Raw genomic sequence first — 15,367 nt, 5'->3', positions numbered from 1 at the left:
CTGCTTGACTTACCACTGTCAGTTCCCCCGACGCCTAGAACCGTCCTTGATATAGCACAGGCACTCAGTGGGCATTTGTTGCATGAATTCATGAGTTTATTAATCATTGCATGGATGGATTGTCATGTAGGTGGCTTTGGTGGCTGGGTGGTGATGAGGGAAGATACTACAGAAGCTGTAGCCAGTGTCTGCCCATGGCAGCAGGTGGCTGGAGGGAAAAGGCCATGTCATCTCCAGCAGGCTGGGTGCTGATTTTAATGGCCCGGCAGTGAGGTGCGTGCATGGCGGAGGCCTGCAGAAGAGGTAACGCTGAGAGGGCAGCCCTGCCCACCTCTAATTATTGCTTGAGTCTTTCTGGCAATGCCAGTTGCCTGCCCGAGAGAGCTCGGTCTCGTCTGTCACAGTGTGAGCTCAGGGTGGGGCTACTGCCACTGCCAGTGGAGAAGACAGGAGGAGATTCCCAGGGGCCTTTGGGTCTTGGAGAGCAGAGGCAGCCTCAGGCTTGGACCATGCTCGGTGCCTGTCCTTCCTGTCCCCAGCTGAAGGGTGTCCCCTGACTTGAGGGTCCCATCAAGAATCCTCCAGGGTGGCCAAGGAACAAGCCAGCTGAAGGAGGGGTCCACAGTACCCCCCAGGCAGGGAGCCTCGGATGGTTTGGTGTCTGCTGACGTGGAAGCCCTTGGGAAAATGGTGCTCTAGTGGCCGGCTGGGCAGGCGGGTGGCTCAAGCCCGGAAAGAGGCCTTGACCACACGGCCCTTCAGTGGCTGTGGCGGCCGGAAGTTGTTCACCATGTGGATCCTCTCATCATCCTCTGAGGTGAAAAGCAGGCTCCGGAACTTTTCCATCTTGAGAAGGCGGAAGAGATACTCAGGGCAGAATGGGGGTGCTGTGGTCCTCTCTGATCCCAGACACAGCGTCTGGCATACCTTGCCAATGAGCTCCACCTCTCCCTCCTCTTGCTCCTAGGTCCTGTCCCTACTCCTCCCCACTCATTCTCTCTTTGGGATCCTGAGCTCAGTTATTCAACCACTAAAAGGCCTCTGAACCTGGACCCTGTTCCACCTAGCTCCAGTTCCAATTCCATCTAGCTATCACTTATCAACAAATGCAGGATTAAGATTCTAACACAATAGGGGTGGTCCTAGGCTCCAGGGATCTCCCCTCTCAGCCTGTGGTTAGGTCCTAATGACTAACAACCAAGCGAACTCCCAACCAAGAATCTAAATGTTAAAAAAAAAAGGTGGGCAGGGGGGCAAGCGCCTGGCTGGCTCAGTCCATAGAGCATCTAACTCTTGATCTCAGGGTCATGAGTTCAAACCCCACATTGGGCATGGAGCCTACTTAAAAAAAAAAAAAGAATCTAAATATTTATTGGCAAAAGATGGGAGCCTTGATGATGGGACCATAAGCTGTAGCTTGCTTGTTGGGAGAGTCGCACTCCCTGAGATGGGCCCTGAGTGCCATATCCTCCCATCCCACCCGGTACTCTGAAAGAACTCACCTGCCTCTCAGAGATGCTGATAGGTTCCCGGAGCACGATCCAGGTGACACTCTCGCTCAGTGGGGGTGTCGTCAGGGAGCCCGGGTAGGTCCAGTAGTGCCGGCTGGCAGGCAGGAGGCACTTGGGGTTGAAGCAGCTGAACTGGGCCCTGGTTCCCTGGGGCAGGGCAGGCAAACCCAGGAATCAGCACAGACCTGCTGCTAGGACCAGACCAGCATCCTCCCCGCTCTTTCCTGTCAGCGGGATTTAGGCTTCTCCTTGGCCCAATGATGCAAATGTGGGCATAGGTCTGTGATACCAGATGCTGTCTTCCAGTCCGGCCTGGGCCCTGTCCACCTGTTTGCTGGTATGTAAAAGCTGTGGCTCCTAGAGCTCTCTGGTCTCCGTGTTCTCTCTCTGCCATTTCCTTCAACTGCCCTTAGCTGCCTGTAGGATGGCCATTGACACCACAAGCATCTTACCAATCCTGTACCCAACCAGGTGGTGTGCTGGGCATTCCATGCGGCCACTGACTCCAGTGAAGAGGAGTTATTTGCAGGGCACTGTAGCTGCTAACCTGTACCCTTCATCTCAGCGGGGGTTTGCTGTCAGATCAGAGCAGTGGTTGGGCACACTCTCTGCTCCAGCCTCTTCCTCCCTCCCTCCCTCCAGGCTGCTGTGGGTCAGGGGTATGGAGCCCCGGTCTCACCTTAAACCGAACCATGTAGAGCGCATCTGTCAGACGGTTCATGCTGGGGTGCTCATCCCCTGTCTGTCAGTGAAAGGGTAGTGTGAGCCCAGCACCCACCATGTTTGAAATGAGGGGCAGTGCTAGGCTTCCCGTGCCCTCTTGGCCCCAGTAACCACCCCTTACCTCCAAGAAGACCCCAACCACAGCCAGGCCATCAGGTGCTGAGGCTGCCTCCCCAAACGTGCTGTATTTCTTGGCGTTCCAATGAACAAGGTGCAGCTATAGGGGCAAGGCCAGTGCTTAGCGCCTCCAAGGGGCCATGGGCGCTCAGAGCCAGGCTTCCCTCACTCCCGCTGGACTCCTGGCCCCTCTGCAAGAGGGGTAAGGCTGTTAAACTTCCCAGGCCTCTGGGAGGGCCCAGAAGAGCCCCCAGTGGAGCCTCCAGTGGTCGCAGATAGCATCCGCACTGCTCTGGGCCCAACACTCTCCTGAGCCCCAGGTGACCCAAAGAGGAATCTAGCTCAGGCCCTGCCCTCAGTGAACTGTGAAGTAGACACATCTTGGAGGAGGCGGTACCTGCAGCTGAATTTGAAGAATAGGTAGAGGGTTATCAGATGGAGCCCAGGGGAAAGGTACCCCAGGCAGAGCGAATAGCAGAGGCGAAAGCCTGGAGGTTGGAAAGAGCTGGGTGTGGACAGGAGATTCATCACACGCCGGCCAATACAGGGAGAGGTCAGGAAAAGATGAGGCCAGGCAAAGCCACTACGTGTGGGGCCTTGAATGCCAGGCTCAGTCCTTAAAGGGCTGTTAGCTTCTGGACACACAGACCAGGATATCCGTGGGCAGAGTTCAGGTGGAAGACCCTGCCCTGGGGGGAGGTGGAAGGTGTTTCTCCCAAACCCCCTGGGTGCTCCTCCTCACCCTTTCCAGAATCCCACACCAGGCACCCATCAAGTCCCTGACTCTCCTGTCCTTCCCCAAACAGTAAAGGGATTTAGATAGAGGGCCCTTACCTCGCTGGGGAATGACTTGCCATCTACCGTGTGCTCTGAGCCCACACTGTGCTTCTTGCCCCAGTGGAAATGGAACTGCTTGAGCCGGTACGGCCCATCCAAGGGCCCCCCAGTCACCACTGCAGGAAGAAGTGGGGTGTGTAGTAATTGATGTGAAAGATCCCACACGGCCCAGCAGGTGGTGGTGCCAGGACCAGGCCAGTGTCCAGGAGGGGGAAAAAGGTTTCGTTTGGAAAATTCATTGGGCTAACTAGGCTTGGGTCCTTCCTCACCTAGTCCCCTGGGCCCTTAACAGGGCCAGGGTGGAAATCTTGGCCACCTGCAGGTGGCAGAGGTAGTGATAGAGTACACCAGTTCACTTGGCCGTCCTCCCCCTTCCCACCCACTTTTGCATGGAAGCTGGGACCTTGTCTCCCATGCCCCCATTACCACTAACAAGAGGCCTCTCGTGTCTGGATCCCTGACCCAGGGCTAGGTTGGAAGGATTCTTTTGTTTGGTCCTTCTAGAAGCCTAATAGAAGTCATGAGGGACAGAACCTATTGTTTTCTCTATCTTATAATGGAGGAAAATGAGGCACAGAAAGGGCAAGGCGTTTGCCTAAGGTCACACAGAAAGGCACTGAGCTAGGATATAAGCCTGTATCTCCTTTGTAAGTCCAGAGCCCCAGCCCTTACTCACCAGATCACACTGTCTCCCCAGAATCTTGAGCGGTCTCAGGACCTGGTGTTGTCCAGAAACCAGCTCATGCAGGTCCATACTCTGATGGCCAGGCCCAGGCCATCTCCCGTGGCCTCTTGGGAGGTCCCTACTTGTGCTGGTTTTGTGACTTTCTCACCCTGATACCTGGTGAACTGGGGCCATGCACAAGGCCTCCTGGGACTGATTGAATTTCCAGGTGAAAGGGATCTGGCAGTAGAGGGAGCCCCAGTGAGGCCTGAATGTGAGCCCCTGGATGAGGTGACAGTCCTAGGCAGTTCCACTCTGAGGCCCCTCCAGGATGGGTGACCAGGGCAGGGCCTTGCCCCTTGTGGGCCTATGAAGAGGAGAATGACCGAAGAGTCCAAAGGCCCTTCCTTGCTCCCTGGCCTTATCTGAGAAGCAGGGTCTGTCCATAGCATTGCTGGAGGGTTGACAAATGGAATCTGGGAGGGTGGCCATGACAGGGGCCCGATCAGGCTGTCCAGTTCTGGGGAAGCAGGAGCAGCAGGGCCTGCAGGCTGAGCTCCCTCAGAGCATGCCCCACCTGGGATGCTGTGGTATGGTCTTTCAGGGAGTAAATTCCCTACCTAACCCCTTGAGCTTGGCACCTTTAGCCCTCTCCCTCTGTCCTGACTCTAGAACATACTATCATTCACTGTGCACTCACCGTGTATTCAGCACTCTCCCCCATAGTGTCCTTGAGAGGAACATATTATTACCCCTGTTGGACAGATGTATGGCTGAGGCTTGGAAAAGCAGGTGTCCTGCCCAAAGTCACACAGCTGGTGAGTGGCAGAGCCCCAACGGTCTCACTCCAAAGCCCACTCTCTTTCTGCTGACTCCCTGCCCCCTTAAGCCTGGGTATTCTGGTAGGAGAGGGAGCCCCAGCCAGGCCTCAAAGTAAGCCACTGGATCAGTGATCCAGAGGCGTGACCCCTTGGACTCCCTCCCCACTTCCTGACAACAATGGCCTTCACTAAGCTACTGAGGTCTGAATTGAACCCTCAATGCCTTCTGAAGGCTGTTAGAAGGTACAGTCCTATGAAAACTACTCCTTTATAAACTGTCACTTAGGGTCGTCAAGAGCCCCATGTCACTCCCCAAAGCTCTGGGTGAGAGGCTTTATTAAAAATTCAGTACTAGGAAGTGTTGTCTCTCTTCTGAGGATCTGCTAGATTTCTTCCCTTCTGCAACAAGAACTATAGCTGGTCCTCTTTCCCTTTTTTCCTAGCCTACTAGGGAACTCAGGGCTAAGCAACGAAGATTACTCTTCTCTGGCTTCCCTCCTCTTCTCTCCTTTTTGATTTTCTGCTTGAAACTTAAGTTCCCTTGTGTGCTTTCATTGTGTATGTGGGGAGAGGTGGAGAGGGGCAGAATACAAGTTACTTCCTTACACAAGAAACTCCAGCAGCTTCCCTCCTTGCTCTACTCTACCCCTCATAGGCCTGTTCATAGGGATAAAATCTCTTCACTGAGGAGCACTCCTGAGGCTTCTGCCTAGGAATTTATTATGAAAGAATCTGGACTCTCAACCTAGGGTAAACAGATGTCATAAGTTCTTGCTGGTCTTTCTCCGGCCCAAGCTGGTTGGAATCTTGAGGTTGTGGCTGGAGACAAGACCTTTGGAGTTGGACCAGGCTGATTTTGGCACTCCCCCACTCATTGAGTCTCTGCTTGCCCATCTTAGAGGTGGGTTCTTTAGAGGAATAAAAGAGCCGCCTAAGACCTTAGCAAAGGACCTGGCACACAGAACACTTTAGCTCCCTTCTCTCTCTGGGCTTGGCCAGATCACACAGGGAGGAGGGTTTGGCCTTAGGCCACACAGCAGGTCAGTGACAGGGCCTGGAGTGAAAACAAATCTGACCTAACATAGTAAATGGAAGAGAAGGAAGGGAATTCACATTTCTTGAGCATCTGCTGTATGCCAGCACTACAAACATCACTTCAGTTTTTCACTTTTCCTCTCTATGACTCCAGAGAGGAAAAGAGGGTCTTATTGCTGCCATTGTATGCATAAGGAGACTGAGGCTCAGCCCAAGGCTTCTTAGCTGGTGAGAGGTGGTGCCTTCCTTCCCCACCACAGCGTCCTGCCCTTCCTGAGCCTGCCCCACGCAGGGTGAGGACCCCAGTGGGAGGGGGGCCAGCCTCTGGCAAGGGCCACTTACCAGTTCGGTCATCACTGTCATTGAAGTCCACCTGGACAGAGTGCCCATTGTTGGCGATGCTGAGGGATATGCAGGCCTCATAGGAAAGCTCCAGTGGCTTCAGGCTGGGCGAGTACACAGCCTGGCTGGACACAATATTGATTGGTGACTGGCGGTCTCCCTGGGCAATGGGATACAGCTTGTGCCACTGTGAGGGGCCTGCAGGTGGGGAGAGGGCAAGGGCTCGGGCTGGCCTGGATCTCTGGGCTGCAGGCCGAGGACGCCCCTGGGGGATGGTATCCCAGTATCCCCTCAGATGTCAGCCCCTGCTTTGGAGCTCCAGTCCCAGCTCTGCCACATCCCTCTCTGCCTCCATTTCCTTTCTGCAAAATGGCCTCATGAAAACTCCTCCCAGAGATGATAGGAGGCCCAGAGAGGTAATTCATGGAAGGCAGCACAATATAGCCACAAGCCCAGGGGTGGCTCTAGGCAGTGACTCCTCCCCAACTCCCAGTACATGCTCACAGAGGGCCTCAGGCCTCTGAAGACCCTGACCTGACCCTACCAGGCATCTGGCCTACTTCCCACACCTTGAGCACGTTGTTCGTGTTGGTGTTTGTGATAACAATAACAAAAGCCAAAGTCATCTTAGCTTTGGCTCTGTGACATGCGCTTGCTCCTCAACCACATTGTGAAGCAGAAACCAGTGTGATCCCCGTTTCATAGATGAGAGAACTGAGGACCATTCGTGTACACACACAGACACACACACACAGACACACACACACAGACACACACACACACACAAACTTGGATGCAGGTAGAGACATACATCATGTGCATGGGCAGCCCCAGTTGCTCTCCCCTGGCATATGCCTACAGATCTGTAGAGATTTTCATGTGTGCACACATATGTGCACAGTTTTCTGGGTTCATCAGGCCCAGAGTGGCCGGGTCCAGCCACATACACGTGTACAAACACACACACGGTCCTGCCCACTACACCTGACACACGCATATACACCATCATACACAAACACCCCCTGTTGCAAAACCAGGTCTGCAATAAAAGACTACAGCAAAACACATGCTCGTGCAAGCACATACACACACACACCTGCGTGCACACCCACGAGCGCCCACCACCTGCCTCCCAGAGGCTCCATCTGCAGCCGAGAGGCTCGGCATCTCCCTGGGGAACATCCTGAGATGCAACCTATTTTTAGAGCTATTGCCGGCTGGTGCTTCTCCCCGTTTTTGGCTTCTTAAGTTTTCCTGAGAAAACAGCAGCAGGTGCCGACAGAGCTGTGTCCCCAATGGATGACTCAGAATCGTGGCCCAGACCCACTGGGTTATTTTTGAAGTCCTGCGAGCATGCAGCATGCCCGCACCTCTATCCTCCATCCTTCCCTCCCTCGTTGCCCCTGGATTGAATGACCCAAGTCTGGCTGGGTGAGGGGCAGTGGCCTGAGGGTGACAGGCCCATGGGGCAGGCCATATAGGATACTGTTTGCTCAGAGCTGGTGGGCAGGACTAGCAGAAGGATATAGTCAGGGGCCTCTGACTCTGGAGGAAGCACCCAGAGCTAGTTCAGAGCAGGTGCTGGAGGGAAGATGATCTATGGGTTCTGCCAACCTGCCCCTTCTCTGCCTCTCTCTCCAGCTCTGCTGGTCTCTGTTGCCTTTTTCTGAATGTCTCTAGCTTTTTCATGGCCAGATCTGGGGGGCTCCCCTCCAAAGTATGCTCCTGTGTCCCAGAGGGAGCCAGACACATCACAGCACCTCCCTAGCTCCCTCTGTCCCACTGCAACCTCCTAACCCTGAGACTAGCCCAGGATCCCCCCCCCCCAATGCCTCAAAGAGTGAGTCTCTCCCTAAAAAAGGGGAGATGAGGAGGGTTCCTTTCACCAGCACTTCCCTGTCTCCCTACATCCACCTACCCTGCTTGGGGTTTCCTCTGGCAACATGGATCTTGGGTCCTTATTGTTCACCTGACAGAAAGGGGGGAGCCCTTACCCCACACCCCCACCCCAGCTTGGTAAAAAATAGCCCAAAAGGTAACTGACCTGCCCCGGACCCATATTCAAGCCATCTGGCTCTCACCTCTGCCTCTTCTCCCTTCCTCTGCATCCTGAGGAAACTGAGGCAGGATCAGGGAGCTATTTTCCCAGGTAGGAGGCTGATGTGGGCCACGCGCTCCCACGCTTCACACCAGGACGTGCTCAGACACCCTGCTTGATGTAGACACCCAGACACACGCGTGCACCCCAAAATCTCCCTTCCCTCACATACCTGGCGACAAAAAAGCTCGGACACTTCCGCGGGGAAACTCTCCCGGGGACACCGCGCCCTTGTCCAGTAGAGCCCGGCTCCCGGGAGGTCCCCGCACACACGCCGTGCGCGCTCCCCGCACAGACACCCGCGCACAGCGCTCCGCCCCGACCGCCCCCCGCTGCCCAGGGCCACCTCCGCCCCCAGTGCCCGCCACCGGTGAGTGAGTGTCGGGGCCCAGGTCTGGGCCAGCACGGCAGTCAGGGGCTGCGCGGAGGAGGCGGCAGGACGCGGTCTCAGCCGCCGGGTGGCTCGCTGGCGGCGGGGCCGGCCGGGTCACAGCGCGGACTTTGGCCAAGGAGCCGGGGAGCCAGGGCTCGGGCCGGGCAGGTGGCCTGGGTTCTGGGGACTGGACCAGATGGGGGTACCCGTCCGGCCCGGAGGGTGGGGGGCTTGCGGGTCCGGGAAATCCGACTGGGCTCGAGGGTCGGGGGTTGGATCCAGAGGGTCGGGGCCGGCGGGGTCTGTACCTACCGTCGTTCTGGCCGTAGCCCCAGCCGTGGTGGCCGGTCATGCCGCTGCTGTCCCCGCAGCCGTGCACCTGCCTGTTCCGCTGAGTTCCGCTGGCTCCGGCTGCGGCTCCGGCCCCGCTCGCTACCGCCGAGCAGCCTCTTAAAGCTGCGGCGCGCGGGAGGAGCAGTTCCCGGGGGACCCGCCCCCCCAACCCCCAGCAGGGCTAAAGAGGCCGGCGGTGCCCCGCCCCTGCCTGCCAGCAGGCCAGTTGAACCCCAGAGTTGAGTCCAGGTGGGGGGGTCAGGGAACCTAAAGCTCTCTCCCTACTCCCCTTCTCCCCTCCCCCGCCCCCGCGGGACGACTCTCCCCCCTTTTCACTTGTACAGGCTCCAAACTGTACTGTGCAGAGAACTGCCCTGGTTTCTCCACATCCCATCCCACCCCGGGGCTTGTCCCGGAGCCTCAAATCCCATTACTGGGGACCTGCATTCTGGGTCCTGAGTCCTCTGGGATTGGAGAATCCCCTCTAAACTGCAAAGTGCATTGACCATCAGGTGTCTAGAATTGGAGCCAGACGCTATGGCAGGTGCTGGGCCAAGCTTTGGGTCCTTCCTGGCATCTAACTCTCTCAGCTACCCTAGACATTGAGTGGTACTTCCAGGAGCCCTCTTTCACAGAGACAGGGTTGAAGCCTAGAGAGATAAAATGATCTGCGCAGCGTGCAAGGGATTCACGCCTAGATGGTCTCACTCTAGACACTGTGCTCTTTACCACTTCTCTTTGGTGCTGGGGGCAGGGGTCTTGTGGTTATGGGGGTCTAGGAGCCTGGGGTAGGAGAGAGGACAGGACTTGAAATCCAAACCCCTGGCCCCAAAGAGGGAATGGGGAGGAAGTAGCATCCAGTGGGCATGAGGACAGATGGTCAAGAGCTGGCTCCCTCACAGAACCAAGCCTAAGACCCTGCCTCCCACCCTCTTCTTCTCTCCATTGCTTCCTCCTTCCCTGCAGGACTCTTTGCCTGTCCCTCTACAGTCCAATGTTTGTCCTTCCTCTTCTTGCCTCTTCCTGACCTTTGGCACACCTGCTGGGAACTCAGGCCCTCCACCCTGTACTTGACCTCACTGCCTGCCTTGGCCCAACATTTTCCCACCTGCAAGCCTTGGTCCTTGCTGTGCCCTCCTCCCTGGTGCATCCTCTGTCTTCCACCCACTGGCTTCAGGCTGCCCAATCTGATTCATCTTAGGATGTGGCCTTGTGCCAAGGATAGGCCTTGTCTCTGACTAGGCCTCAGCAGACAGTTTTGGGAAGACAAATAAATGGGTGGATGGAAGGACAGACAAATGATCCGACCCAGGGACCTCTCCCCGACAGGAGGTGAAGGGCCATTTGACCTTGACCAGAGCAGACTATTTCAGGCCCTGCTCTGGGCTGACCTTGTGAAGGAATCTGCCATCTTGTCTGCCTGACTCCCCTACATCTCTGTGGTTATCTCAGTTTCCCTCTTCTAGTCCCTGAACCTCAGTTCCACAAGTTAGAGTTGTGGAGATTAATTGACAACTGGTTGGCTGGGTCAAGGTCAGTCAGTGACTTCCCAGCCCTGCCTAGATGCCCTTCTCTGACCCAGGAGCTGGAAGGTGCCCTTACTAGAAATATGACTGTCAGGCAGGGGCAAGAGACTCATGATAGAGATTCAGGGGATGGGGCCCCCCAAATCAGCATGTGACAGAGAATGCAATGTTGTCAAGACCCCAGGTCTAAGCCAGAACTGTCATCCTTGGACCAAGAAGACAAAAAAGCTTGCTCAGTGCCAGATGAGGCAGCCACTCTTCTCCTGGGGGAGTGGCAACACTCTCAGGGTCTAGGGAGGGGGTCAAATGTATCTAGTTCATTGATCCACCTCTTCAGAGTGACCCAGGCCTAGTCAATATTTATTTGTAGTATTTAATTAAAAAGTTGGAATTACTCATATAGTTTTGCATCCAATTTCATCCGCACAGCAACCTTAGGTGGATTTTTGCCCCTTTTTTACAAATGAGGAAAGTAAGGCTTAGAGAAGTTGATTAGGGAACATAGCGAGTGACAGAGCAAAGATAAAAATCCAGTGCTGCTGAGTCCCTTATTTGACATGTCTAAAAGCACGGAGAGGGGGAGGAAGTGGATTTTAAATTTGATTGTCATTTGCATATATGCAAGACTTTCTCTGGAAGGACTTAAGAGAAGCTTGGGAGAGTGTTTGCCTCCCGGAAGGAGACTGGGAGACAGGAAGGGTGGGGGAAGGTGTGGAATTGGGGTGGGAGGGACACTATGCTTACTCCTTTGTACTCTCTAGAAGAAACTATTACCTCTTTAACAACCAAATATAAGTTGATCTAATTCTTTCCTTCCTGCATGCTGTCTTCAGCAATTTTCTCCTGGTTCCGGAGTGATGGGCACTCAGGCAGGTGAGAAGAGCCAATGCACTCTGCCCATTTCTGCCCATTTCAGGTGAAGCCCCCGTTACCCCAGCAGCCCATTCAGGTCAACTTGGGAAAGCCTATACTCCCATTCAGGCGCCTCCCGTCTTAATTATGTGCTGTCTTTAAAAATGAATTGATTCCACTGCCCTGAAATTTACTCCTTGGTCTCACTGGCATTAGGATTTCACTGTTTACGAGGGAGGGGGAGCATGGGGAGGGGGTGGGTGGTACAAGGGTATGATGAATGGCTGAGGGAGGAGGGCAGGAACAGCTTACACAGCCATATCTCATTCATCAAGTGACCTTGACCAGATTGCACTTCCTCTTTCAAAGGTACAATGTCTTTGCTCTACAAGGTGATGAGGGGATTGTCCCTGCCCGGCCCACCTCATGGGGATCCTGTGAGTATTGGTTGAGACAACAGACGTCCAATGCTGTTCCAACAAGTAGAGTCCTATGTATTGTATATGACTCTGTCACCGTATGTTATGCACAGGGCCCACAGGCCAGGCCCAGAAGCCCTGTGGTCTGGAGACTCTAAAAGTAAAATGATAGCTTTCTGTATTTTTTAAAAACTTTTCCACTCCAAGTATGTATATATATGTGTGCAAACAGTGGGATGAAATGAGCCCTGACATGGCTTCCAGCATACCTGGCTGTGGAACCTGGGGCAAGTTACTTTACCTCTCTGAACCTGTCTTCTCATGTATAAAATGGGAATAGAGAGTCTAGAAGACTAATAGGATGGTCAAGTAACACAATGTCTGTGGGACTCCTGGTGTCAAGGATGTACTCCTCAGACCCTAGAACCTGTGTTCTTTCCCCTTTTCCTTAGCTTTTTGGGCACATTTAGAACCCCAAACATTCCTTTTGCAATTATAATAGTGACACCTAGTCATTGTAGAAAACTTGGAAGAATCCGAAAAACACAGAGAAGAAAATTAAAACCACTGGTCATATTACTACCTAAGAACCAACACTGTTAACATTTTAACATGACCAACTGCCAGGCTTTTTAGATATGTATTATTAGTGCTGGAAAAAAACAATCAGAATCATATATATATAGCTTTGTGACCAGTTTTTTTCACCTAATGCCCTATGGTAAGCATTTCCCTGCTCGATCAGCCTTGGAGAGCTTGACACTTAACTGCACAGTGCTCTAATGTATAGATTAGTACCAGTTTTCACTATTGTAAACAGCACTACAGTGAACATCCTTATTTATACATCTGTGCGTGTGTGTCTGATGATTTCCTTGGGACAAATTGCTAAATGTGGAATTACCAAATCTGATGAGATACATATTGCCAGTAAGGGATTTGAAAATGAGGAAGTATGGTGGAAGTAGTTTCCAAAATTTATTCTTTCATTCAATATGCATTTATTGAAGACTTACTGATGCCATATTCTGGGCCAGGCATGGGTGATACAACGGTGAACATTATAGAGCCATACCTGCCTCAGGTGAGAGGTAAGCAAGAAAGACAAGAAATTGGCCAAAGAGCACCAGGTTGAGAAGGGCTAAGATAGGCAAGGACAGGAAGGGAGAGATAGTGGTAGAGGCCAGTGAGAGTGTCCTGGGCTGTGACTCATTCTTTCTGGCTGGTTTCCAACACATTGTAAGCTCTCCCAGGGCAGAGCTAGCCCCAAACTGCCTGGGAGCCCAAAGATCCAGTCTCCCCCAGCCAAGACCGACCAGGATGGGTAAAATAATAGATCTGGCCAGATCTTTTGGGGTGTTTGTTGCTAATCCTTGTACCACCTTTTAATAGCTGTGAGGCTTTGGAATTGTACTCACCTCTCCAGGCCTGTGCTCTCTTGTCAATGAAATGGGGTGAGCAACAGTATCTATTGCATTGGGTGAACACAAAGTGAGGTGATGCATGGCAAGTGCCTGCCTGGAAGATAGTGCTTAGTAAATGGGGGTACTATTGTGGTTACGGGGCCGTTTTCCTACTTGTTTTATTCAGTGGGGAGTTGGGCTAGGTCAGTAATTTTTTTGTTTCTAGATTTTTTTTATTTGACAGAGAGATTGAGCACGCAAGCTCACAAACAGGGGGAAGAGCAGAGGCAGAGAGAGACGCAGGCTCTCTGCTGAGCAAGGAGTCCGATGCGGGGCTCGATCTTAGGACCCTGGGATCATGACCTGAGCCAAAGGCAGATGTTTAACTGACTGAGCCACCCAGGCACCCCTAGGTCAGTGGTTATTAAACTTGAGTGTGCATCAGAATCACCTGGAGGGCTTGTTAAAACAATTCCCTCGGCCTCACCCCCAGAGCTTCTGATTCAGTCTGTCTGGGATGGGGCCTTAGAATTTGCATTCCTAACATGTTCCGAGGTGATGATGATGCTGCTGGTCCAGGACCACACTTTGAAAACCAATGGCTTCATTGAATGAGGCCATGGTTTCCTAGCTTGATACCTAGTCTTATTCTCTGCCCTCCATAATAGGAAAAAGTTCTCAGTGGGCCCTCAGTTCTCAGGTGGCAAGGTTTGTGTCTGACCAACTTCCACACATCCAGCACAGGCACCTACGCACGCTATTATGGGTTGAATTGGTTCCCTTCCCCCCAACACACACACAAAGTTGCTTAAGTCCTAACCTCTAGAACCTGTGAATGTGATAGTATTTGGAAATAGGGTTTTTGCAGATGAGATCAAGTTAAGATAAGGTCCTTAGCGTGAGTCCTGATCCCATGTGACTGGTGTCTTTATGAGAAGAGATCCAGACAGAGACGTGAGAGGAGAATACCATGTGATGATGGAAGCGGAGATTGAAGTGTTGCAGCTGTAAGCCGAATATTGGCAGCCAACCGCCAGAAGCTAGAAAGGCTGAGGAGTCTTCCCTTCAGGCTGCAGAGGGAACATACTGCCCACACTTTGATTTCAGACTTTGAGCTTTAATGTGAGATAATACATTTCTGTAGTTTTTTTTTTTAATATAAGATTTTTTTTCTTACGGGGCGCCTGGGTGGCACAGCGGTTAAAGCGTCTGCCTTCAGCTCAGGGCGTGATCCCGGCATTATGGGATCGAGCCCCACATCAGGCTCCTCTGCTATCAGCCTGTTTCTTCCTCTCCCACTCCCCCTGCTTGTGTTCCCTCTCTCGCTGGCTGTCTCTATGTCTGTCAAATAAATAAATAAAAATCTTTAAAAAAATAAAAAAAATAAGATTTTTTTACTTACGAATTTTATTTTTAAGTAATCTCTGCACCCAACGTGGGGCTCGAACTCACAACCCCGAGATCAAGAGTTGCATGCTCTACCGACTGAGCCAGCCAGGTGCCCCTACATACCTATAGTTTTAAGGCACCTAGTTTGTGGTAATTTGTTACAGCAGTTCTAGGAAACTAATGCTGTGCGGTATCTTTTTACAGACACCACTAACACAAACCTTTGTCAAATTCATACATTTCTTCATAGGCATTATGATTTCCCCCACCAAATTTGGGATGTGTTTTCTTTCATGCAGTCCATGACTGCACAGAGCATGAGAAGCTAAGCAGTGAACTCTCACCTGTTGCCTTTTGACCTTCTCACATTCCCTGGGTGTATTTTATCATCCCTTATATTTCACCTGTCCCACTGGAGAAGGAAATATAACAGCATAAGCACATGATGTGCTGGGAGAGCCTCATGCCTTTGTTTCCCATCAATTGTATTCCATGGGTGCTGGGTAGGGACCAGGGAAGTTATAAGAGGGTGTGCCCCTCCCTGATCCTGGGGACAGCACCCAGGGGAATTGCATCCATCATCTCACTGCATCATTACCATCAAACTGTCCCTCCTCCAATCCGCATCCCAGGGTGCCTTGGGGGCAGGGATCTGTGCTCACTTTCATCTTATTTCAGGCAATTATTAACCTGAAGGTACCTGTAGGGTCTGGGAGAGAGAAGGGAGAGAATCCTCATTTCTCTCCCTGCTGCTCTTCTGGCTTCTAGTCTCTCCCACTTTCTCTTGGGGTAACTCTCTTCCTTGGCACCCACCCCCACAGGGGAACCATCCTCTTCCTGAAAAGTGGCTCTTTACAGAAAGTAGAGGGCTTTACATTCCTTCTTGCTTTTTATACTCAAGGGCCTCACAACCTAGCCCCTCTG

At 52.7% G+C, this 15,367-nt stretch overlaps 1 protein-coding gene across 1 annotated transcript; it reads right to left on the bottom strand.

Moving 5' to 3' along the window:
- Nucleotides 1–80: 80 nt before the first annotated feature.
- Nucleotides 81–8,999, bottom strand: CA7 (carbonic anhydrase 7). Its single transcript, XM_045814991.2, has 7 exons — nucleotides 8,834–8,999; nucleotides 6,051–6,248; nucleotides 3,186–3,304; nucleotides 2,356–2,451; nucleotides 2,191–2,253; nucleotides 1,503–1,658; nucleotides 81–846 (listed from the first exon to the last, which is right to left on the bottom strand). The coding sequence occupies exons 1-7, from the start codon at nucleotides 8,871–8,873 to the stop codon at nucleotides 724–726; spliced, it is 795 nt and encodes a 264-aa protein (XP_045670947.1). The 5' UTR covers nucleotides 8,874–8,999; the 3' UTR covers nucleotides 81–723.
- Nucleotides 9,000–15,367: the final 6,368 nt, after the last annotated feature.

The sequence above is a fragment of the Ursus americanus genome, chromosome 21 (assembly GCF_024610735.1).
Source record: "Ursus americanus isolate L20-20 chromosome 21, mUrsAme1.1.p, whole genome shotgun sequence".
Classification (NCBI taxonomy): Eukaryota; Metazoa; Chordata; class Mammalia; order Carnivora; family Ursidae; genus Ursus; species Ursus americanus.
The sequence above is the reverse complement of the archived record's forward strand: the minus strand, read 5'-3'. Positions and strand labels throughout refer to the sequence as shown.